Source organism: Carassius carassius, chromosome 29 (assembly GCF_963082965.1).
Source record: "Carassius carassius chromosome 29, fCarCar2.1, whole genome shotgun sequence".
Taxonomy (NCBI): Eukaryota; Metazoa; Chordata; class Actinopteri; order Cypriniformes; family Cyprinidae; genus Carassius; species Carassius carassius.
Genome location: NC_081783.1, coordinates 17,133,443 through 17,158,746, shown reverse-complemented (window position 1 = coordinate 17,158,746; position 25,304 = coordinate 17,133,443). Strand labels below are relative to the sequence as shown.

Here is a 25,304-nt window from a genome sequence, read left to right as displayed (position 1 = left end):
GGCTGTGCAGGAGTAGGGGCCTCTTTTCAAAGGGCCCGGTGCCGTTTGTCGTGCGCAGCAAATAGATGTTATTACCATTATAACAATATTTGTTTTCTTTCCCCGGGAATGGGTCTCAGCGAGCTGCTAAATCAAATTTGTTTGAGCCGGTTTCACAGCGAGGAGGAGAAAAGAGCTCGCAGAGTGACAGCGGTGGCTGAGGAGGGGGTGTGTGGGGGTCTTTGTGACTCAATGCCCCCGTGAAAGCGAGGGAACAGTCTTTCAGGACGCTCCGAGAAAGGCTCTGTGGAAACGATCACGTTCCTTCTCAGAGTTGGGAGAACTGCGGTTTGATCAAACAGCAGTGTGATTAGACTCAGTAAGCGATCTACGTGCCATTGTTTTGTTGTGTCGTTTTTTGGATAGTCTGCTATGCGCTAATCACCGCCATCTGGATATAAGGTGTCAGGATAAAAGAGTAAAACAGAAGGAGAGATAAAGAGAAAAAGAAAAAAAGAAAGAAAGAAAGAAAGAAAGAAAGAAAGAAAGAAAGAAAGAAAGAAAGAAAGAAAGAAAGAAAGAAAGAAAATGGAGATCAAAAATTTAATGCAACAAAGGAAACATGAAGTATAACGGAGTAAACAAACACATGAACAAAATAATGAACAAATAAGTAAACAAAAATAAGCAAAAGAAAGAAAGAAAGAAAGAAAGAAAGAAAATGGAGAGCAAAAATTTAATGCAACAATGGAAGGAAACATGAAGTATAATGGAGTAAAAAACACATGAACATAAAATATTGAACAAATAAGTAAACAAAAACAAGCAAAAGAAATAAAGAAAGGGAATGCTAAGAAGGACGGAAACAAAAGAAGTAAACAAAAAACGAAAAATAAGCAAAACGAAAGAAAGAAAGAAAGAAAAGAAGGAAGGAAGGAAGGAGTGAACGAACAAACATGAATGAATAATAAATGAATGAACAAAGACCTGAACAAACAAATGAACATAAATATATAAGAAAAAAAAAACATTGAAAGAACAAAAGATGAGGGAGGAAAAAAGAAAGAAAGAATGTGTTGAGAGAAAAAGAATGAGATGCAGGAACATCGGAAGAAGAGCATCCATGAGAGCAATTTCACAAAGCAATCCCATAAAACTTGCACTTTAATGAACCGTCGGACAGGGGACATGAGAGGGAGGGCTTTGTCTCTCTATCACACCCCCAAGAAATTAAACCCATTACTTCTCTTATTAAAATCCCTCTGAACTTTGACCCCAGCGCCCCATTGGCTGCCTGCAGGGCCTCTGTCCTCTCAGCCAATCGATACGGCTGCCTCCCGCGGAGAAGTGGGAGTAATTGGAGAGTGTGTGTGCGCGGGCCGAACCCTGACCCCGCCTGCATTACACAGCCCATATGAAGATAGATTGCCTGATTTAGTGTAAACATATGCTGCAATTCTAGCCATCAGTGCCACTTTCTCCGTCGTAATTTGTATTGATTTTTTTCTCCCTTCCTCTCAGCCATCCACGCGTCTTTGCTGTGCCTGACGTGCGATTGCGAAAAGGGAAAGATAATGCAGTTCGCTGAAGAGGTGGCGAGTGTATGTGTGTGTTGGAGGAGACGAATAGAGGGATGTATATTTATTATTAATTTAATCATCTCCTTATTGCAGGCGCTGTGGGGCTGCACATTTCTTTTCTCTCTCGTTCTCGTTTGAAGGTTATCACACTCTCCACTGAGATCTACTGATGCTAAATAGAAGGTTGCTTTGGAGAGTGAGGTAACAGCAAAAGATTAATATGATTTCCTCTTTCAGATGTCCAGGGGGACGGGGCAACACAATGAGCCGCCATATAAGAGACACACAAAAAAAAGCATTTCCTCATCTGCTTGCATAATTACATCTATTACTGTCAAGATTTTGATCATCAGCACTGCAGGGTCGAGTCTGAATCGTGTCCCCCATCATCATCGACACACATCAGCAAAACCGTTGAGTATTTGACCTCTGACATGCAGTTAACCTGCACGGCACACCTGCGTTTGTCCTCACATATGAACTCGCCGGAGCGCTATCTATCTAGCAAATTAGAGGTAGAGCGTGAAACTCTAAAATCAATCCCAGCATACCTCTCTGTTCTTATTACACGCTCTGTAGAAGTCAGAGGTCAAATAGGGCTGACTGGGAAACCACTCAACACACACCAACTCATGATAGCCAGATCTAATGAGGGCAATGCTTACTAATAAAAGAGGGAGGGAAATAAAAGAGGAGGAGAAAAGATATACAACAAGAATGAAAGAAAAAGCAGAGAATGTAAATGAATAATGGGCTCCACACACAACACACATGAATGTTGATTTGGGATTTGAATTGGAGTGACAAGAAATGGGACTGCAATTCAAATGAAAAATTCAAATTCAAATGTAATCCATTGTCAACAATTGTTAATTTATTTAGTTAAATTAATTAAGTTTATTATAAATATATTAATTTATTATGTTTGTTCCATCCATCCATCATACTATATATCTACATGTCTTGTCTTCTCAGTCCATCCATCCATCTATCCATTGATCCTTCGTTAAGACATATTCATCTATTGTTATTCATCCATTCATCCATATTCAGCCATTGTTCGTTCATTCGTTCATTCCATCCATCCATCCATCCATCCATTGTTCCATCATATTCATCCTTTATTCATTTATTCAGTCATTCCATCCATCCATCCATTATATTTAAAGCTTCAATGCTTTTTAAACTTTAAAATCAGGCTTTGTCAAGAAAAATTTAAAATTTAGTCTCAAAGATTTGCTTTTATACTTAATTTTTTTTAATTTCCCTATTTAATTGTGCTGCCTTACAATTAAATTCAAATAGCAATGCTGTATCCTGCATGCTACCTCAATTGAAATTAAAATTCAGGAATGTAATTTAAAGACTATTCTGAGTTCAAATTCAATTCCAATTGAGGACTGTAAATGGGACTTAAATGCTATTCTGAATGGCACACAACCCTGCTCCACAAGCTATGACAGTGCCTAATTTCCCAGCCCAGCCCAGCCCCAATAACTTGTCTCCAGCCAACTGTAGATATGTCCAGTCTCTGCTTGTTTACATCCATGCTCTCCAATGGACTTACATCTATTTACCCTCCTCTGTTTTTCTATTTACATTATCTTGTTCCCACTTTCCAACCGGCCCCCCGGCTGATCATGTTTCGCCTCTCCCTGATGGCATCTGTCTTTACAACACGAGGCTTTTTAGATGCCATATCCATTCCCATTCTCTCCTCCTTAGCCCCTGTGATGCAGTGATCGTAAGCGTAGTCATGCCCCCTAGGCCACAATCGCAACTGCATGTCTGCGCCATTCAGAGAAAGGCTATTTCAGCAGTCTCCTTCTAACGCAGACTGAACGATTTCAGATGGAGCCTTTCGGCCCATCTAAAACACTTGATCAAGCCCTGCTCTGTCCGTGGGAGGCACATTGATGAAATGGGGAATTTGATGCGGGTTCAGATTGTGACGCAACATGCCTCAATTTCTCATTTTCATGTGCTACATGATTGATATAGGAGAGGATGGCTCAGAGCGGCTTTCACCTGCAGATGGGTATCTCGCACTTAGATTACCCCGCTACTCTTTAGGGGGAAGACATTTACAGATGCGCAACGGGGCAATGTGAGAGGAAGCGATTTGTTTTCTTGTTTTACTCTGTCGCTGTGAGGTCGCCGTTCTGGCTTGTTGACAAAAGTCTGAAGACCCCCTGTTGTGTACCATCAATTTCAACCCATCCATCTCCTCTTTGTCCTTGCATCAAAAAGGTTGCGGCACATGGAAACGCATTGCTCCGCAACTGACGGAGAAATCGGAATGCGCTTCTTTGCACCACTCTGAAGAAATAAAACAAGAAGTGAGATTCAAAGTGCAAGTTCTGATCAATCATTTAGGCCTGACTCCCCCATCCCTAACCCCTGCAACCCCCAAACACTCCTACCTCCTCCTCCTCCGTGGATCGATCCTCATAGAAATTTCATGAACTTTAAACTGTGATTGACAGTAGAGGCAGGGTGTGCAGGCTGCTTTAAAGTGGAGAGCCACCAGGGAAGATGAAGAGAAACTCACCCCAGCCTCTTCAAACACGCAGACAACACAGACTCACTCGCACTAAAAAACCACACACTTTTAATTACGGCTTGAATGCGCTTCGCTGTTATGGCAGCAATTAAGAAAGCAGAGCTAACCTCGGTTTACCCCTGTGTGACACCGCACTGTGAAAAACTATCTTCTTTGGGACAGATAATATTCAACAAATGATTCTCACTTTTTGTCAGAGGTTACATTAATGGAGCAAGATGTTCGGAAAGCACGTGTGCTATATCACTTGAAAGAGGAGGTTGAGTATTTGATGAGCTGCTGAGGGCTTTTCTCCACCAGGGGAACGTGAAGTTCCTCCATAGAGCCGAGATTCATATTACTATTAAAGGAGTCACTTTTCTCTTAAAGAGGAGACCTGTGGAACCAATGTTGGATAATTAGTCATTTCATGGGGGGACGCTTTAGGCTGTGACTCCAAAATAATAACAGGCTCCTCAGGTAGGGTAAGTATGGCTTTGAGGTACACTTCCTTGACATGTCACTCAACTTAATCAAGGCACTACAGAAGCAATTACACAGCAGATGATTAACATATCTAGCCGGTAAGGCAAACGGATGCAAGTGGTAATCAGCATGACTGCGTCACTGCTCGGTCTCCGAGGAGAGGGAAAGAGAGAGAAGGAGTAACGGAAGGAGCTCGGTGTGTTAATGTCACTTCCACTTCAGTCTTTCCACACTGGAAATGTTCGCTACATTCAAGTCACTGCACACATTTCCATATATCAGAGAGTTGGTGCTGTGTAGTTATTATATTATCGCCAACTACCTCATGATATGATTGGAAATATATAAATCATTATTCAATAAATCAATATAGTTTTAATATCTCTTGGGCCATATAGAGCATCACAGACAGATGAAGAAAACTTTTGGCCACCAAAAATTCAATTAAATACCATTTTTAGTTTTTTACCAGAAGAAAATAAGTGGACAAACAGAAGTGGCAACTGTATACTTTAAAATTCAGAAAAGCATATAGAGAGTTATAGAAAAAATCATAAGAAAACTCATCATAAAAAAATATAATTATTATTTACTGTTTTGGCCAATATTTTATTATATATATATATATATATATATATATATATATATATATATATATTATGTGATTGTTTCAGCACACCACTAAGATTTATGCAAATACAGAAACATCAATAAGTAAATACTCTTGACAAACTCTTGGCTTGCAAGAAAGAGAAAAGTTATGATGTCTGCTTCTGTAACCTTTTAAGTTTCACAATAAGATGACAGGTTATGGATTCCACTAAAAGGCTGTCCTCGAGCTACTGTGATAGTATCTCACCAATATACGCCACAGACTGGATACTGCTGACAGACCACCTCCTAGTGCGAGACTCTCGAACACATCAGCGTCCAAGCTGTGAAACAACTGAACAAAATGATGACATCATGCTGGGTCCTGTTCTACGTGCTCGGCAGCCCTGCAGAGCTTATCCAGTGGAACGTTCCGCTAATGTGTTCCATCTGCCTGCACTGAGGATGAAAAGGTAACAAAGTGGCCCATTGTTCATCGGCTTGGGCAACAAGTGCACTGCTCCTGGTCCCTCTCCGAGCTCTGACTATGGGAACGGTCTTTGAGAAACATCAGCCACCGCGTCCACAGTGCCTGTGCCATTAAGCTTTAGTGCCAGTTTTAAAGAGCTTAGGTAGTGGATGGCGCCAGAACCTCTGGCTGATGTGAGAACACAGCGAGCAGGTTCCAAGACCAGCCCATGATTTTAAGTTGCGTACCAGCTGGGTGCCGGGTGGTTTTTCAATCGACTCCCCAGGCCTCAAGCTGCAGCAATTACATTGCTAGATTGAGAAAATCTTTGTTGTATGGCTTTGACATCAAATCCCACCCTTACAATGATTCCCAACATCTGTTCCAGCTCTACGTTCCTGCATTTTCAGAAATCTCTTAGTCCCTTCCTCACATTGTTATGAACCTGAAGATATTCTGAAGAATGTTTTTGTCTGTACATGGAAATGAATGGGGTCAAAAACAACAACACTGGATCATACTGACTTGCTTTGGTAAGGATTCAAAAACATGGACATGGTAGGAATGCAAAAAGAAATAAATTCAAATATTAAGGATGAACCTAAATTTTAGCCATGGAAAATGACACAAAACACCATTATCCGTTTTTGACCAAAAGTGCAAATTTGATCAGAAACTGTTATTTAAATAATTGAAACAATCAGTTTATATGATAAAAATTAATGCTGTCAAATGCTTATTAGTGATTAATCACATAAAAAAATCTAAGTTTTTGTTGATATGTGTGTGCACTGTGTACAGTATATTTGTTATGTATATACTGTACAGTGTAAAAAAAAATCTGTGACATTAACGGTAAAATAGCGAAAGATGTGGTTGCCAGAACTTCACAAATATGGTAGCAACATTTTAGGTTTTACAAACTTAACTTAAATTCACAATAAAATACCATATTTCGTTAACTGATGTAGTTAAACTGGTGATTAGAAAGTCACATGATGAACCAAAGCTCATTGTAAACAGCAACACAACAGATAAGAAAAAACTATGAATAAAAATGTTATTTCAACAAAAAACATCAAATATGAAGTGTCATTAAGGGAATTCTGGGAGAGTCAATTTACGGTTTTTCATTGCAAATTATATAATAACTTTTTTCTTTTTCACTTCCAAAAAACTTTATAAAAAAAACTTTTTTTATAACAGTATTTTAAATGTAAAATTTAATTTAATGTAATCACATTTATTCACCGTTTATAGTTTGGAAACTTAATGTTAACCAGTTAACAGGCTTTACTGTAGCATTTTAACAGTATTAGACTGCTAAAAACACAAACATTAGTGTATAAATACATGCATATAAAAGATTTTTATATATATTTAGTGAATATATTTATATATTATGTAAATTATAAGAATATAAATATATACATGTAAATATTTGCAAAATATATACTGTATGTTTGTGTATTTATATAAACATAATAAACATACACAGTACACACACATATATTATGTAAACAAAAACTTTTATTTTGGATGTGATTAATCATGATTAATCGTAATCGTGACAAAACCAATAAAAATGTGTTAATATTACCCAGAATTCTGTTTTTGTGTCTACAGAGATATACAGTAATATACAGTAATTATGCAAATTTACAAATAATTCTAATTTAAAATAATAATTTCACATTTCCAAGACTTTTTGAGTAGGGTCTACATTTTGATTTTGGGGTAAACTATGCAGTACAGTAACTCAACATAATCTGAAGTAAGCTCTTACAAGTACATTCGCTTTTGGCAACTGTATAATCTATATACTTGTGCGCTTAGAGCCACCAAAAACATATACACCCTACCTTCCTAAACCTTTGTGACTTGCGCCAGCCAAGTCTACAACTTTATGACAGCCATTAGCGTCTTTTCTACAATTTATGCTTAAACAAACAAAAATAAGGTACTGGAAATGGGTTGAGCAGGTGGACGGGGAGGAAGTTCACCCTGTCCCTGCCCGTTTTGTAACACAGCACCCTATTTAAACAACCCTGAGCCTTTTAAACAAAAGGTCTCACCCAGCAAAGATGCTACAGCTCTTGTTTGCAATGCCAAAGGCTGTCAGCCTGAAAGGCATCAGGCATGTTCTGACAGGCACATTGGTGCCCAGGAGAACAATGTTCTTCATATTAACAGTCCCGCACCTCCAGTTTCCTCTCAGCCTCTGTTTCTAGGATATTGTGCAATTGCTTGGAATGCATGCATCACTGCTAAGGGAATATAAGCCCTCCCCTTTCAGGAAGTTGAGAGGAAATCTTCAGATACAAGTTTTATTTCTGCTGGATCTTCTTGACTGAGGCAATCAAATAAAATGCTATACCCAAAAGTCAAATGCTGACTTTTGATGCCCCAAATAGAGCTCAAATGCTTGCAAACAAGAGGCACGGTTTGTTGTCGTTCGGCTGTATCGTACTGAATACATTATTTCTGGTCACATGTATTGTTATTATGATTATAATGACAGAGGCAGTAAGTTACAGGCGATTGGGAGGGTTGTGTTAGCGTAGGCTGGATCCATTCCGCCAGTCTCAGAGCTTGTAATGTATAGATCAATGTGGCCGTAGGGGAAAGAGGATCAATGGCTGTTGAGTTATTGCAGTATTTGGCTACTGATTTTAGAGAGCTGTGTTTTCCCAGGAAAGTCAATACCCTTAGGCTCTTCACACTCATCTCGCCCTCCTTCCTCTAACCCAACACCTGGGGAGTCTTAACCCCCTGAGAGAGAGAGAGAGAGAGAGAGAGAGACAAGAGCTGGTGGACTGAAGGACTTAATGATGCATGCAGGCAGAAGGGAGAACTAACAGAATAAGAGTGAAGATCTCTCCGAAGGGAGTGCGACAGAGAACAGAGTAAATGTGAGAAAGAAACAGAGCTGTAATAGTTATCAGGTACCAGCTGCAACACTGAAAGTGAGAATGGACTTAACATTCTGCTAATCTAACAAGATGTCCTAACTAGCCCATGCCACATGTGAAATGCTTTCAGGGAATTTGGACGGAGCCCGTCTTTGACATTTCCCTGTAGTGCTAGGAATAGTAAAAGCCACAGCCAGCAGGTTCAGAGCAGACTTTTACAATTCAATATCATAATTTCAAATTTGAATTAGAAATTTGAATTTGAATAAAAAGGTAGCAAGATGCAGAATTAAAATTGAAATAAACTGCAATAAATTAATAAATCACAAAACATTCAAATATACAATATAAAAAATATCCCTTTACATATGAAATTATAAAGCTGTACTACCATAAAAAAAAAATATATAGTAAATATTTATTCACTCATAACCTCTTAATCCATATTCCTTATGCACCTATTGATTACCTACAGGTGTGCAAGGGTAATTGTTATTAAATAAAAAATTCCATACAACCAAAGTTAAATTGAAAAATTTTGTTGAATTCTGAATTTTACTAAGCTGTGAAGAAATATCCCTCTGACAGCCCCAGATGCTTCAGTTTGAAGACTGTGAGATCACTTCCTGTGATGGCAGTGTTAACGGTAGTGATATCGGAGAAGACATGCTTTGAACACTGCTGTTCTGGCTTTCCACTCCAGCACAGATAAGACAGTCAACCTATAATCAGTGGAATGGGCACATTGACCGTCTTTGAAGCATTTCTGGGGTCCATTACTGCTAATGAAAGGCAGATAAAAGGAATATGATAAAAATAAGTTGTGTCTGCACAGAGATGCCAGTTTCCTTAGCCAATGTACGTATCCCCCTCCCATTCCCTACGGCCTGAACGCTTAATTTCTGATGACCTAAATGTATCTCTTTCAAAATATTCAAACTGGCTTGTGTTCATCTGGAAGTGTCTGACGATAAGGAGTGAGTTTTTTTTTTTCGAGCTGGAATGCAGTGTAAAGTTGAGCTCACTGGGGCTTATGGGAAGTCTCTGGTGGGAAAGACATCACTGAGGTTAGATGCACTCTCATTCCTCTTCAATTATATGCAGTCTGCCTATTCAGTATTTAAAAGCCCGCTTCATTTCACATTCATGAATATCACACATCTCTGGCACTGTAAATAAGTTCCTGGATGTACGTCAGTGAATCCACAAACTAAAATATGAATGCGTGAATCTAATTTGCAGCGTACAATGAAAATTATTTTTGAGAAACAGAAAGAGTAAGCATACAGTCTCCAAATTCTATTCTTATAGGAACTGCTACATAAAAAAAAAAATTAAAAAAAAAAATATATATATATATATATATATATATATATATTTATATATATAAATGTATGTGTGTGTGTGTGTGTGTGTGTGTGTGTGTGTGTGCGTGTGCGTGTTTGTGTGTGTGTGTGTGGGTATTCATTTTATAATAAAGATAAATATAAAATATTAACAATTTTGTATGAATATATTCTCTTTGTCCTCTATCTTCTATGACCTTTCATTGACTTTTGTCTCTGCATTCTGATTCAGAGATATTCTACAGGTGCTGTTTCATTCAACCTTACAATTTGCAACACGCTTCCTTCGTGCTGAGAATATTCTTTTGAACTTTAAGAAAAATTCAAGCTATTCACAATGCAGAATTTATAAAAGCAACGCGGCGTACAGCTGTCAGTCAAAGCATCTTGTCGGTCCGAGCAGACATTAGCATTGCAAAGGAACGGTCGAAGGTAAGACAGGGCCGTCCTGGCCATTGTAAAGTTGTCTCTTTTTGCTGCTTACAAGGCAAATGCATCTGAATGAGAGGTGCTTTGAACAAAGAATGTGGGAAATACACTGAGATAAAGCTGATGTATAACAGAAAGCCTGAACACAGGCCTCTTTTTCTTTCTCTTTTATGACCGTCGCTGTGACATTTTCTTATCACACTAAACAGTCCTTGATCTGACCTTTCGCATACGTTGACTGGCATCTGGATTATTCTGATGGAATAATCGGTGTATGAAAAGCATCGATTTGACTAAATGATACTAGTCCTGCCCGTTGGACACAAGAGAACAGACATCAGCCAAAAGTCAGACACCAGCGCTAGTGTGGATTCAGAAATGGCCTGCTAACAGTATGCCATCTTGGGAAAGCGTCTTTATGGACTGCAAATAATATTTTAAGCTAACAAAGGCAGAGACTTTATAAAATGGACAAAGAAGGCAAAGATCGACTTCTGAGAAAGATGACAGAAATGTATTCTGATGCTGGAGATGGTGGCAAGTGTTGTATACCTGTGTAGACGAAACGTCCCGGAGCTCCTTTGCAGAACTGCTTGGACTTGTAGGAGAGTGTGACCTCCACGACCCCAGGGATGTGTCTAGGGGGCGTCTGCACCCGGATAGCGTGAGGTGTGATGAGCTAGAAGCCATCAGAGCACACGTTCAGTGGTCAGCACTCAATACACAAGCACCGTCTCCAGTGTAAACACAGTTAATGCTGAAGCTAAAGAGTGATTCATTACTCAAAGGACACAGTTATAGATTTTAGTCAAATACTGTAATAGGATCTATTATGTTATATTGTCTTGTTTGTTTCTAAAAATGTTTAAATTTTATTTGTAATTTTTTTTTGGTAACATTGAACATTAAACTACAGAACTTTCAAGTTTTTTGAACTCATTAGATTTATCCAAAGCATAAAGATGGCACTGCATTCTTTTGAAGAAATATTTTAAAGATAATAAATATCTAAACAATAATTATTTTTATGATTTTATTAGAAAAATAATTTGTCTCTTTAAAATAGTATAAAATAAAATAAAATAAAATAAAATAAAATAAAATAAAAGTACGAAGTGTTTGGCTAAGTAATATATTTAAGGATAATATAAAAAATATATATATTTTAATATTACTAATTTAATTGGTATTAGTAAAAAAATGGCTCTTTAAAATAAATAAACAATATAATAAAAATTATATTTATAATGTATAATATAAATAAAATATAATTATAAAATAATAATAATAATACAAAATAATTTTTAAAAACCTACTTCACTCCAAACTAGCATTGTGCCGAAGACCACTTGTAAACCGTCAAAGAAGTTGTCCCCAATGATGATGACAGTGGCCCCCCCAGTCGTCCATCCCTCACTGGGACTGATTGCCTTAATGCATGGAGTGGCTGCTTCGGAAAACAAGATCACAACACAAGCACTGAGTTAGAGCGGGTTAGTGTCAACGTTCACACAACTTTTAAGAAATGTCAGTGTTTTACTCTACTCTCCACATACCCCAAATGCAAATGAAAAAAAAAGGGAAAAAAAGGAAGTCTGATAAATGTAAAAGCTCCTTTGATTTTTTTTTCTTTTCTTTGGTGTCTGTGCATCACTCAGCTCAATAAAACCATTAAGGTTTTTTTTTTTTTGGTCTTTTATCGTAAATCCGTCTTTGAGCAGGCGGTATGGAGACAGACAGGCTGACTGAACGACTGGCCCAGTCTCCACTGGCTATGGACGGGAATTGATTGGTCGCAGCTCTGTGAGCTAACAGGCAAACTGAAGGGCTCTTGGTGCAACTTCAGACCACATTATTGTATATAGTGCTGTACACCAGTGGCCACTTTCTTCCAACATCAACATGGGAATGCAAAGTTCCCAAACTTTTGACTCGAAATCACTTCTGATTGCTTTTGAATGTTCTCTTTGTTGTGCAAGTGAACATCTCTGGAAATTTTGATACCTGTTAATAGATGAAAGTAAACAAGCACTGGGCGTCATTTGCATTCACCTGTTGGGGTGTAATGGAACAGCTGTTCTCTTTTTACAATATCTGCATGGGTACTCTAGTGTGTTCAAGATGAAAGCCTGCCCATCTCCCACAGTGCACTGCCATCAGTGACTTCCTCTTCATGTGTTGGTCTTTGGAGAATTACAGAATAGTCTTACTAAAAGTAGAGCAGCGACTTTCCTTTTCTTCGATTGGGACACAGGAGTGCCGGTGAATCCACAATGACGGTTTTCACACAAAACAGTCACAGAGCTAATCACACAATTTCCCACATACAGGGATTGTTCTGAGTTCAGCTGGGAGCACACTTTCAGCATTTCATATCAAAGTGACATTACACAATGCAGCCCCTTCAGATAGTCATATGTGAAGTTACCTGTACTCTGAGAACTAGGCGAGGAAGTAGAAAGTAGCACTTACAAGTTACAAGCACTGACTTTTTCTTCATTAATTTTCTGATGTATTCAAAACAAGTAAAACTGCTCACCGAGGCTGCAATTATTTGATCAAAAACACAGTAAAAATAGTGATCTTTTAAAGCATTATTACAATTCAAAACTGCCATTTTCTATTTTAACATATTTAAAATAATAATAATAATAATAATCTGTTAGCAAAGATGAATTTTCAGCATCATTACTCCAGTCTTCAATGTCACATGATCCTTCAGAAATCATTCTAATATGCTGATTTGCTGCTCAAAAAAACACATCGTTTGTTAAAAAGAGATTGTGGATTCTTTGAGCAAAGTAAAAAAAAACGGCATTTGTTTGAAATAGAAATCACTATAATGTATTTACTGTTACTTTTGATCATTTTAATGAATTCTTGCTGAATAAAAGTATCAATTTCTTAAAAAAATCTTACTAACCCCAAACTTTTGAACAGAAGTGTATATAAGGCACAGTAACATTATTTGATGGATTTAACATAAATGTGTCCCTGGACGACAAAACCAGTCATAACTCATAAGGGTCAATTTTTCGAAAATTGAGATTTATATATCAACTGAAAGCTGAAACTGAATAAATAAGCTTTCCACTAATGTATGGTTTGTTAGGATAGGACAACATTTGGCTGGGATACAACTACCTGAAAATCTGGAATCTGAGGGTGCAAAGATTCTAAATATTCAGAAAAACGCCTTTAAAGTTGTCCAAATGAAGTCCTTAGCAATGCATATTACTAATCAAAAATTAAGTTTTGATATATTTACTGTAGGACATTTACAAACTATCTTCATGGAACATGATCTTTGTTTAATATCCTAATGATTTTTGGCATAAAAGAAATAAATGATAATTTTGACCCATACAATGTATTGTTGGCTATAGCTAAAATATACCCCAGCCACTTAAGGCTGGTTTGGTGGTCCAGGGTTACAAATAACATCACAAGAAGCATAATGTGCATATTTTAGTGAAGTTCACGTCTTACCTTCAGAAGGGTCCAGGCGTCGCGCCCTCCGGCCATGTTTGGAGTTGTTGTGGACAAACATGTTATCTGACACGGCCAGCACATGGCCGTCCACATTCACTGTGGTGGACACCACCACCTATGGAGACACCAAAGCATTTTTACAAACCTGTTTGTGTGCATGAAATTCACATTTTTTTGTCTGTTCATGAGCATTCTCACCTGAAATCGCCTCATGTCTCTGGGATTCCCTGCATTTTTCAAACAGTTCTGATTACACTTGAGAAAGAATTTCAGGAAAAATCTGCAAAAGAAAAACAGAAACACTTTTAAGCAACTCGAACACAACGAAAACACTCAAGGACAACAGCATCCATATATAAACAGCCACCAGTGAGTGATTTAGCCCACTTTTAAAGACACTCTGTGTAAACGTATGATATGCAATTAGAGTTGAAGTTTGATTTTTCTTCCCTTATATCGAAGACTAACTCTAGCTTTGTTGATTTACTTGTATTTTTACCTCAGCCTGGCGCTATTGATCGGGAATGGATATCAATGAAAATGAGCCGTAATAGCCTCCGCTTCTGGAGGTGGGCTACAGTACGAAATGGATTGCAGTTTTAATGCATTTCCCCTGGCTGGCAATCTCTATGCATTCATCTCCTGGACCATAAGCCCCACTATTTTGATGGAGTGCTTTCCTTTTAATTGCCACATTATCACAATAATAATCCGGGCAGTTAACAACCAGCAAGGTCGCAGACAGCCATGTCACATTAACCACAGGATAACCTCCACCGCTGCCGCCCCACCGAGCGCACAGAGAGAAGGATGCTGGGAGAAAAAGCGGCGAGAGAAGCACCGTCTGCTATATGAATGGCCAGCATCTGCAGACGCCATTGATTCCTCCCTAATAAGACAGTAACAATATCTTTAAAAACACATGGTGCTAACTCAAGCGATGTTTTTAGAACCTCACTTTACCGCATGACATAATCACCATATATACTTTGACTCATCAGCGCTCTTACGGAAAGATAGATAGGAAAGAGAGAAATCCGGCGAGAAAGATGGAGAGAAAGGGAGAAAGGCTGCTCTCTTTAGCTGGTATCGACTGATACTTGATCTGGGTTGCTCTGTTGGCTGCTAATGCCCTTTATGGCCATGGAATACAATAATATGGGGAACCCATCCCTGAGCTCCATTCATATGATATTGGAGTCCTTGGAAGGAGAGATATGGATCAATAAGGATTGAATTAAAACACAGCAGGAGACAAGGTCTGTAAGTGAAGCTCTTCTCAGATATTAGAGGAGTACTGTGTTTATACACCGCCCCAGTCACCATGTGAAAGTAGAGAACCCTGCCTGAATCGTGGGCTCAAACCCGTCCCGCTCTGGCGGTTCTGGAACAAAGTGGCGAAATGCAGAAGAGAGGGGGAGAGAGAGATGAGGGCGTGGAGGGGGAGAAGGAAGCACATGACTGGAGAGAGTCCCGTAGGTCTAGACTTCTCCATCTGCCACTGGGCAGGAGTTAACAGGGAATGTGAGATTCCAGGTCTCATCCTGGAAAAGCGGCAATACTTCAAAGCAGGTCGGCTCCCTTCGGATCAGGGCAGGACTAGCCCAGTGTTTGGAAGTGTGCGGGAAGAGGGGGGAAGAGCTGCCTTTAGATGACAAGGCTTGGGATGGATTGGAGATCTCAGAGAGGAAAATGGGGGCGAGTGGAAAGACACGAGCAGGGCAGATTCTGAAAGAGTCCAGTGTAACCTTAAAGGAATATTCTGAGTTAAATGCAATTTAAGCTGTTTCAACAGCAAGTTTGACCTGATGTTTATAACCACAGAAAATATTTAGACTCAAATCAAGAAATGCACAGAAATGCATTTATATGGGGCAATTTTTCTATGCTCACCCTATAGATGTTGCAATCCTCAAATATATTGCAATGATCAAAATAAATGTCATTACTGTGTAATTAACAAAAAAGTAAATATTACAATTATATACAAAAATATGGTATATTAATGTTTATGTATATTTATAACTATATTTGATCATTTATATCATACACAAGTATACAGGTATAAGACATATCAACATTATACCGGCCATTGGACTATTGAAAATAAATAATTAAAAGGCATTATCCTTGCTAATTAGCACAGAATGACAGAATAAAAGCAAATTGTATATACAATAATCGCATCATATCATGGCCATTTGCAGAAATACAGAGCGTTTTCATTTCCAAGTGTGGATACATGACATCCTAAAGTCCCCTCGAGGCCTTTGCAATGACTGATATTGTACCTATGATACAAAGACCCCAATATGAAATGGACAGACGGCTATAGGAGAAGACAGAATGACAGAACATGCGAAATTGAGGTGTGGACAGAGAAAGACAGAGAGAGAAGGGAAAGACTAACTCTCACGCTGAACCTCTCCCTCCCCATCTAAAACTTATTAAAACAACATAAATAATTAATGACCTTCTAGAGCCAGGGCTCGGTTATTAGTCTCAGTGTTTCTTTTTCTCCATCCTTCTCTCTGTCTCTCTTTCTGTCTTTTGCTGTCTCTCTCTCTCTTTCTGCTCTTAAAAAAGTGGGTAAAGATAATGAGGGAGTTGGCGTCTCTGTTGTAAGCCGTCACCTCATTACACTGGCCTGCAATCAATTACAGGGGGATGTGTGGCCCTGTCAGTCCCTAATGTGCCTCCAACTCCGAGTCAGGAATTACTGCTGGTCTACAGCACCCTCTCCACTTCTCTCTCTCCATTCCTCTGTCTCTAACTCGAGGGACTGGCAAGGAAGGGACTCTAGGTCCGAAAAGAGACCAGAAGGGCTAGTCGAGTAAGCATCAGCTTGTTAAGGCCAGGGTCTCTCAACTGTAGCTCTGAGAAAAGCCCCTCATCTAGACTTGACCTTAGCTGTGTGCGAACACCTGACTATTTACAATAGTCAGAAATTGAGTTTTATGGGTGATGCTGGTGAAAACAATTTATATTTTAGTTGCTCTGATGGACAAAACCTGAGAACTTGTGAATAAAAAAGAGCAAAGTGTAAAATCTGAGCAAAATTATTACGGAATTAGAAGTCCCGAAAGAAAATTGTTACTCATTTAGAGCTCAGGACACCTAAGTTTTTTTTTATGTTTCAGTGAAGTGTCAACTTTGTCTTTCCTAAAATTCCAAAGGAGAAATAAAAACACATTAATGAAATGAGATACAGTATGAGTATAGAGGTATAAAACTAGTTCTTCTCGGAAGAATTTGACTAGTTCACATGGAGATTTCTAACTTTTCACTCCAGACTTTGATGTTTTAGCTAATCTGAGCACAGTTTGAGCTATTGTTGAGATCTTTTCAGAAACTCTAGAGGAGACAAGTGGGAGATTATTAGAGCCACAGGAGAAAAATCTGATAAAATGGAGATGATCATTTAATGTATATTTTAAAAAGGTAGTTCATCCAAAAAATGAAATTTCTGAAACTGTTTCAAGCTATAGGGGTCCAAAATTACATTGGAACCCAGTGACTTTCACAATACAGTATGGACAAATAACACTTTTTTTTGTGTTCCACAGAAGAATAAAAGTCAAACAAGTTTGAAATGACAAGGGGATGATTAAATGTTTTGGAGGTGAAATATCCCCTTAAATAACTTTTTCTCCACACTGATAAACATTTGGTATAGGATTTACTTCAAAACTGTTTTCACCCAGAAGCTGCTGGTAACTTTCACAAACAATTACACATAGAATTAAACATAACATTTTGAAGTAGAAAGAATGAAATTGTGCTTTCTTGTAAAACATACTCCAATAATCTATTTTACTTATAACTTAAAAAAAAAAAAAAAACTTACAGCGCAGACACATGCGTTCCAAGAGTAAGCGACTATAATTATAGTTCAGAATACATCTAGTTGAAACAGTTTTACACACATGCACACATAAAAATCCTCACATGATGTGTGAAAAAGAGCATCTCTGTCTGCTCACCCATCATCTCACACACACATACGCACATCCCTGGAGTCTCTCACTTATTACGTTAGGCAAGAAGAAGAAAAAGAAAAAAAAAATCAATATTTCAGCAGAGGTATTTTTAAAAGCTGCCATGGCTCCAATTCTCGGCCACCGTTTGCTGCGAGCACTCGTTGCTTTCTATGAAAAGATGCTCTTTCTTTGGGATGCTTAAGACAGGAGGCGATCGCTCTTGTAGTCTCTGCATTAGATTAGCATGCTGCTTTTTGTCCCATTCACAATATTCGATTCTCTCAACACTCTGACTGACATCCATTTAACTCACTGTATCAGAAAAAGTGGAATCAAAGCGCAACCATTTGTCTGCGCTTGCTCTGTCTAGCCCTCTGAACGGCCTGGTTGTAGCTAACGGCGTGTGTAATTATTTTAAAGCCAAGTAATAGAATTTCTGGCAATAATTTAGCACAGTCCAAGAATTTATTTTGTATAATAGCAAAGAGAACATTCCGGAAGTGAACTAGAGGTTATAATATAATTTTACAGACTTTGTCCTGAATTCAGAATCATTTTAGTTAATGAGGACAGGATTATATTAACCATAAAGGTGTACAAAAAAAGGCAATGTGTGGATATGTGCGTAAGAGAGAGTGAGAGAGACTGGGGCCCTCCTTTGCTTTCCTACACGTCATCAATTATTCACTAGCCAAGATGGCAATTACAGGACCATGTACAATCAGACTAAATATTTAATAAGGCACTCAAACAGTCTCTAGAACAGATCTTTGTCTCTCTCTCCTCAGTCTCATCCTTTACACTGCATCTACCATCCGCTCCACTGGCCTCCTACCTTTGTTATGAGTAAAAAAACAGTTTATACAGCTCACAGACACATGCACGTATTAGAAATGAGCATCTCCTCTATGTTTCATTTGAATGAATAGGAAACATGAAGGGAACATTAGGCAATTCATGTGGATTTTTAAGAATAGAAAAAATCACCTGCCTGTTAAAAGGCAGATTAAAAAGATAGTTCACCCAGAATAAAAAATTCTGTCATCATTTACTCACTCTAATTGCATTTTTTTTCTGTGTAACACAAAGAAGACATTCTGAAGAACTGTTTTTATATATATTTAATGAAGGTCAATGGGATCAGCACATTAACTTTGAACCTCACTGAGACGAAAAACAAAAAGGTTTAGAAGGACATGAGGAAATAATGACAGAATTTCCATTTCTACAAAAAAAAGTTTGTAGTCAGAAAGATTTGGAAATAAATTAATTATTTTATTTAGCATGGAACCGTTTGATTAAAATCAGAATACTTTGTATTCATTAAAGACAACTAGAACATTTTTATCACCGTTTCCCTCAAAAATATCAAACATAACTGTCTCATAACTATCTCATAACAAAGTGCTGAATTGCTAGAGACAAGGATGGGAAAATGAATCCATGACTTCACCATCTGCACTCTGGGAAAATGGGAAAGAAGGAGGTACAGACAGAGAGATAAGAAATGAGAAGATCCTGCAAAAACTCTGATGGTGGGATGTTTGTTTGGATCATTGAACAGTGTCCTTGTGTCTGTTTGTACTTAACGACAGAGACAGAAGATGAAGCAATTCAAATCACAATCGCCCCTCCCTTGCTATCAGATTTCCTCAAGACCCTCCAAAGCATTATTTTGGCCTTTGTTGCCATGGCAAAGTACATATTTGTACCTCCAATTGAAATCAATCCATGACATAATGCAGTAAAGAGAGAGCGCGTAAAACACGTGAGCGCAGCTGACCTCACAACAGAAGAATGGATCAGAAATTACTGCAAGCTGCACTTCCTGAACAGAGCACAGTCACTTATTACGCCCATAAATGAAACCCCAGAAACCTGCCACACTTTCACACGGCCCATTATGTGAACAGAAACCACATTTCCTTGTGAAGTCTGAATCATTAGACTCAGCCCAATAAATATATATTTTATGAAACAACATACTCCATAATTGACTGTCAAATGTCAAAAGCGACTTTGTACAGACTGCAGGGAACCAGAAGTAGATCTTATGGATGATTTGGTCACCATCTGATTCCCTAGTCAGCCTTATGGGAAGGACTGGGTGAATGTGTCACGATAATATTTTGCTCTACATGGAGATCAAACCGTTAGACTTGACAGTAGATCAGCAGGGGAGACGACACAGTGTGTTCTGAGAACAATGTGTCATTTGTGAGCATCTGAGACCCTGTTTACACTGAGACATCAAGTTAGTAATGGGTTAAAGAGATTGTGCTTTTTAAAATCTGTAAACACTTAAAAAAAAAATAGCAAGTGAAGAGGAAAAAGAAAATAATTGGTGAGAGAGAGGATCCAACCTGTGTTTTATATGTATTTTATATCTAAATGTATTTATTTATTAATTCATATTCTTATCTGTAACAATAAAAACTCGGAAACCAGGCAAATATACTGTATGTTAATAAGGTTTCATAAATTTAGGTTTCAGTTTTCATAAAGTGTTTCATTCATACACACACACACATACATACATATGTGTGTATATATATATATATATATATATATATATATATATATATATATATATATATATACTGTATATAATTACTATGAAAACAGAATCTCCTTCACTAATGTATTGACCACCTCCCCATTCTTGCCTGAGTCAAGAACTGAAGTGGAAGGCCTGTAAGCAGTATATCTACTTCCCGAATCCCGTTACAACACTGTCTTCCAGCTCAACCATCACGGTTAACAGCCTGTCCAGTCAATCAAGCCGAAGAAGGAAGAGACGATGGAGGAAAAGAAAAGAAAACAAAGAAAATCCCTCCTTGATGTGTGTAGCCTGACAGCTCTATCCAAGCCCCCCAGTGTTGAGATCAAGCTGTCACTCTTCCACCATGGAAATAGAGGAATTGTGTGCTCAGATTTAAATACCGCCTATAATAGCTTCCCATCTATCAGGCCTGCTGGCCGGTTATTCTTAGACACATACATTAGCCCTTGGCCCAGATAGGAATGTCACCAGATTAAACATCCAATTTGTTAACCGGGCCAGGCCAGGGGTGCTGCTTCTTGACAGAACTTACAAACAAGCCCAAATGGCCCCATTTTTCACCCACAGGCCTGCTAGATTTTTCTGCTCAGACAGAGGGAACCACTGCGGATGGGGAGGGAGAGAGGGAGGAAGCGTGGAAGGATTTTTTTGTGGGTGGAAAGGCAAGGAGAAATGGTAGGTGTTTTCTGAGGCCACTTAATCTCAGGAAGAGCCATAAAGACTAAAAAGGAGTTTTTGTCATGCAGTATTAATTTCGGGAATATTCCCTCATTAAAGCACAGCAGAAACAGATATTCCGTGGTAGCCTACAGTAAGTCTCTCTCTCACTGCCAAAACACCAGCATACAGCATGCTGAGTTGTTTCTTAGTGGGATTCTTTCCCATGCATCGTTACGACTGAGGGAAAATAAACAGCATAATTTAAAAAGATTGTTCTAAAAAAATTAGCTCACCCAAAATTATTTTCATTAGTCATTATTTACTCACCCACGTCTTTCCGTTTTATTTTTATTTTTTCAGTGGGATGCTATAACCACTGTAACAGAAACATTGAGTTGAACATGAGCACTGGATGAGTCTGATTCATGAATGAATCATTCAGAAACTGGATCAAACAATTCACTGGAAGGCAAGAATGATTTGCTAAGCGACTTCTTTAATGAAGGTACAAAACTTTTTTATCTTTAGAAATTGCTAATAACATTAAATTAAACATGACATTTTGAAGCAGTAAAACTTTACTACTACTTTTTTTCATAGGCCAATTTTATGGTGCATTTCAGTCATTTTGGAGCTTCCTCATGCACCTTTATTATATTGAAAAGACTTAACTTTGAATATTCTTCAAAAACATAAGAAAGAAATTCATACGGATCATATGTAAATAATGACAGAATTTTCATTTTGGGCTGAACTATTCCTTTAAAGTCAATGGGATCCGGAAACATCCCACGCTGTCAGACAGCACTAATCCTCGGCAGCGGCCGTGTCAAAGCATAGCGAGCGAACAGATATATTCACTGAAGATGAAGTTGTAGATTAGAGCGTGTGAAGGCCCTGTGGACAGATTGGGAGCATATTGGGGAACAGAGGGAGAGACAGTGAACCAGATGCCACCAGTTAAAACCCTCCGAATGGGAGAAAGAGTGAGAAATATGGGCGTCCGGCACTGCTCGGCTGGTGGAAGCCGTCCGTGGGGAGATATCTTACTCAGGGGAGGGACTGAATGAAGCTGTGAGCTACAGCGACTGTCAGTGCTTTCACTGTTAGCTGTTAGATCTAATGCTCAGTGTTTACTGAAAAAAATCTAATAAAAGGCCATAAGTGATCAAATGCAGAGAGCATTAAAGTATTTCTTTATATCATTTAGGACAAGGAAAAAAAAATTGAGAGAGAAACAATAACATGGAATTGATATACAAAAATTTGAAAACAATCAAACTCAAAGAAGATTGGCTTTTTTTATCATAGCAAATGTTTTATATTTCGGTCACACTTTATTTTAAGGTCCAATTCTCACTAATAACACACAATTAACTACAACTTTTGCTTAATAAACTCCTAATTTGCTGCTTATTAGTAGTTGGTAAGGTAGCTGTTTAGTTTAGGTGTTGGGCAGGATTAAAGATGTAGAATATGGTCATGCAGAATACGTACTTTATAAGTACTAATAAACAGCCAATATTTTAATTATAGACATGCTTATAAGCAACTAGTTAAAAGTAACAATTGGTCCCTATACTAAAGTGTCATCACTATTTCTTAAAAAATAAATAAATAAATAAAAAGAAAAGTCACAGGACATATGTAATGAATTCATATGACACTGCATTGGTGCCTTTTTAGAATTTTATCTAGATTCTAGACAGTCTCTGCCTCAAGTCACTCTTAATGAAAATAAAATAAAATAAAAATCATTTAAAAAATAATACAATCTCAAATATATATATATATATATTAGTAGTATATATATATATATATATATATATATATATATAGTTTTTTTATAATTGAATGCATGTTAAAAAAAAAAAAGTATATGTCAAATGTAATTAGCCTTGAGGGCAGTGCGCCATCATAAAATCTTAAAAAGGTTTATATGTCTATAATGCTTTTGCAGAAATCATCCATTCACATTCAAATGTGGCCAGTCCAATTCATTCCCCAATATACATATATATATATATATTTTCAGAATTTTCATACAATGAGGGTAAATGATGATAATTGACTGTCAAAATTAACCCCAAAAAGAACATTCAGGATTCCAAATAAATGAATAAACATCGCCTTATGTGATCCACAGAAGAACTACATTCACTCGCTTTTGGAACAACGTGAAAAAGCCAATGATGACAGTATTCCCAACCCTTTTAAAACACTCACACAAATCTTAACAGTTACTGAGAATGTAGATATGCTGGATTGAAATCCAGTTCCACAGTCAGATGTTCCAGCGTTTGAACCGAAGCCAAACGCGAGGTAAATCAGAGGACTAAGTGAGTGCACCACAATACATATGAGAGTCCTTTAAGACCGGGAGAATAAAAGAGTCAGCCAGTGAAATAGCCTCTGCCTCTTTAAGTAGAAACTAATATAATTTCTCTCACGCCAGCAAACAGGAGTATTTTATTATTCCAAAATCGTTCTTCGGGGGAAAAGTGATTTATACCTCACTTTATCTGTCAGACAAATGTTTCTCTTTATGGCTATTACTATTCCGAACCGGCGGCAGGCAACACAAAACTAATATAGTGTGTGAAGTATTTAATTAAGTATCTGGGTAGGGATGGCTGAACGTCTTGCTTTATTGAAGCAAAATTAAAAATAACTCCTCCATTTGAATAACGCCTTGGGCTTGCCTCTCATCCGCCTCATTTTAATATCACTCATGCCACTTTAACCTTTTCAAGCACCGCGTCCGTCATTTGTTTGTCAATCGGGAGAAATCTGCCAAACACGTATGCACGCGCCAACTTGAGTCGTTCTCAAACAGCTTTACAAAACCATGTGAGAATCTTGTAAACAAGGAACACAAACACCTCCAAGTCAGTCGGGCTGTTTTTCAACTGTGTTTTGCTTTGTTTTTGAAGTGGGGCAGAAGAAAAGACGAAGTCAAAACGAAGAAAAGCCGACGTATCAGCCCTAGATACAGTATGTTGATTTGAAATGCACACATGATGCAATGCTTACATAGTAAATGTAATTTGCATGAGCTTTGAAGTGTTTAGAGAGCAGCAGCCATTTTGGGGAGCATCAGACACTGGGTTTAATTAAACATGACGGGAACACAAATAATGGAGGGAGAGAACTTATTCTGAATGCGTACACCACTGAAAACTAAATCGAATTACCACGAACGGGGCCGGGCTGCCAGAAAAGATGAAAGTTCGCTCTTCATTCAGGGTGAAAAGAGTGCGAGTGAGAAAGAGAGAAAAAAATCCAGATGCAGGTTTTAAAATCACAGAGCAGATATTATCCATCTGTTTGGCACACCTCATTCTCTGCTGCATTGAGGAGACGGTCATGGACAAGGTGAACCCAGCATCACCATCTGGCTGTGTGATGGCCTGGACAGAACTGAGGACAGTTACACACTCCAGAGAAACATGCACACACACACACAAAGTCGCCAACATCTTCTCAGAATCTCTTCAATTGTACGCAAGTCTCCTTTTTTCTTCCTGATGGGGCTTTGTTTGGAGGAACACATCGTACCAGGTTACAGTTTGCCAATAAGAAAAGTGTTGTTGGTTCCGGTCCCCGGAGAGGGTTCGAAAGCATGTGTGCAAGAGGAAAGTTAGGTTTCTTGTTCACTCAGGCGTACTATGAGTGTACACAGCTGGGGTGAGTTTGACTTAATGAGAATCTGTTCAACAGTGCCGCACTGAATCCAGGCCTGCAGGTGAAGACTTTATGTTTTGATTTACATTCCGTGGAAATTTGATGAATGTCACTTCCCCCCGTGTTCTCAAATCAGCATCTCGTCTGGTGAGACTCAAAGTTGCCAGAAAAGCCCTGAGTGATGAGTGAGCTCAGACGTGAATGAGTAACAGTTTGACAATGATATAAAGCTGCCAATGCTGGGGAAAGAGAGAGGTCAAGCGTTTATCCACGGCTGCCTCCAGATTGCAAACTTACACCTGATGAACACAAATGCTCTTGTTTGTTAAACAGCAGAATGGATTTACTCTATGTACTCGGCCGGGCGGTTACGCTCAGATAGTGTATTGATTTATTGGAGGCTGGTCACTTGGGATGGAAGATTTAAACTGTAGCACACTGTGGGGTTTGGGGTTATGTGATTTGTTCGCCATTAAATCCAGCGTGACTGAAGTAGACTGTTTGGTCTGCGCTGGCATACGGGTGCTATGTGCTTATTAGTGGTTAAAGAAGAAAACACACTGTCAGAGGGTGATGCCACTATAAGTACAG

At 38.3% G+C, this 25,304-nt stretch overlaps 1 protein-coding gene across 3 annotated transcripts in view; it reads right to left on the bottom strand.

Annotated features, from left to right (window-relative positions):
- Window positions 1-25,304, bottom strand: part of LOC132109762 (transcription factor COE3-like) — a 102,985-nt gene that overhangs the window by 21,900 nt on the left and 55,781 nt on the right. For 2 of the 3 annotated variants that reach the window (XM_059516091.1, XM_059516094.1), the window contains exons 7-10: window positions 14,025-14,106; window positions 13,824-13,941; window positions 11,651-11,784; window positions 10,887-11,013 (exon numbers count right to left, since the gene is read on the bottom strand). In XM_059516091.1, coding sequence (XP_059372074.1) covers window positions 10,887-11,013; window positions 11,651-11,784; window positions 13,824-13,941; window positions 14,025-14,106 — 461 coding nt within the window. The remainder of the gene's footprint in view (window positions 1-10,886; window positions 11,014-11,650; window positions 11,785-13,823; window positions 13,942-14,024; window positions 14,107-25,304) is intronic. The other variant, XM_059516092.1, reaches the window with a different exon arrangement.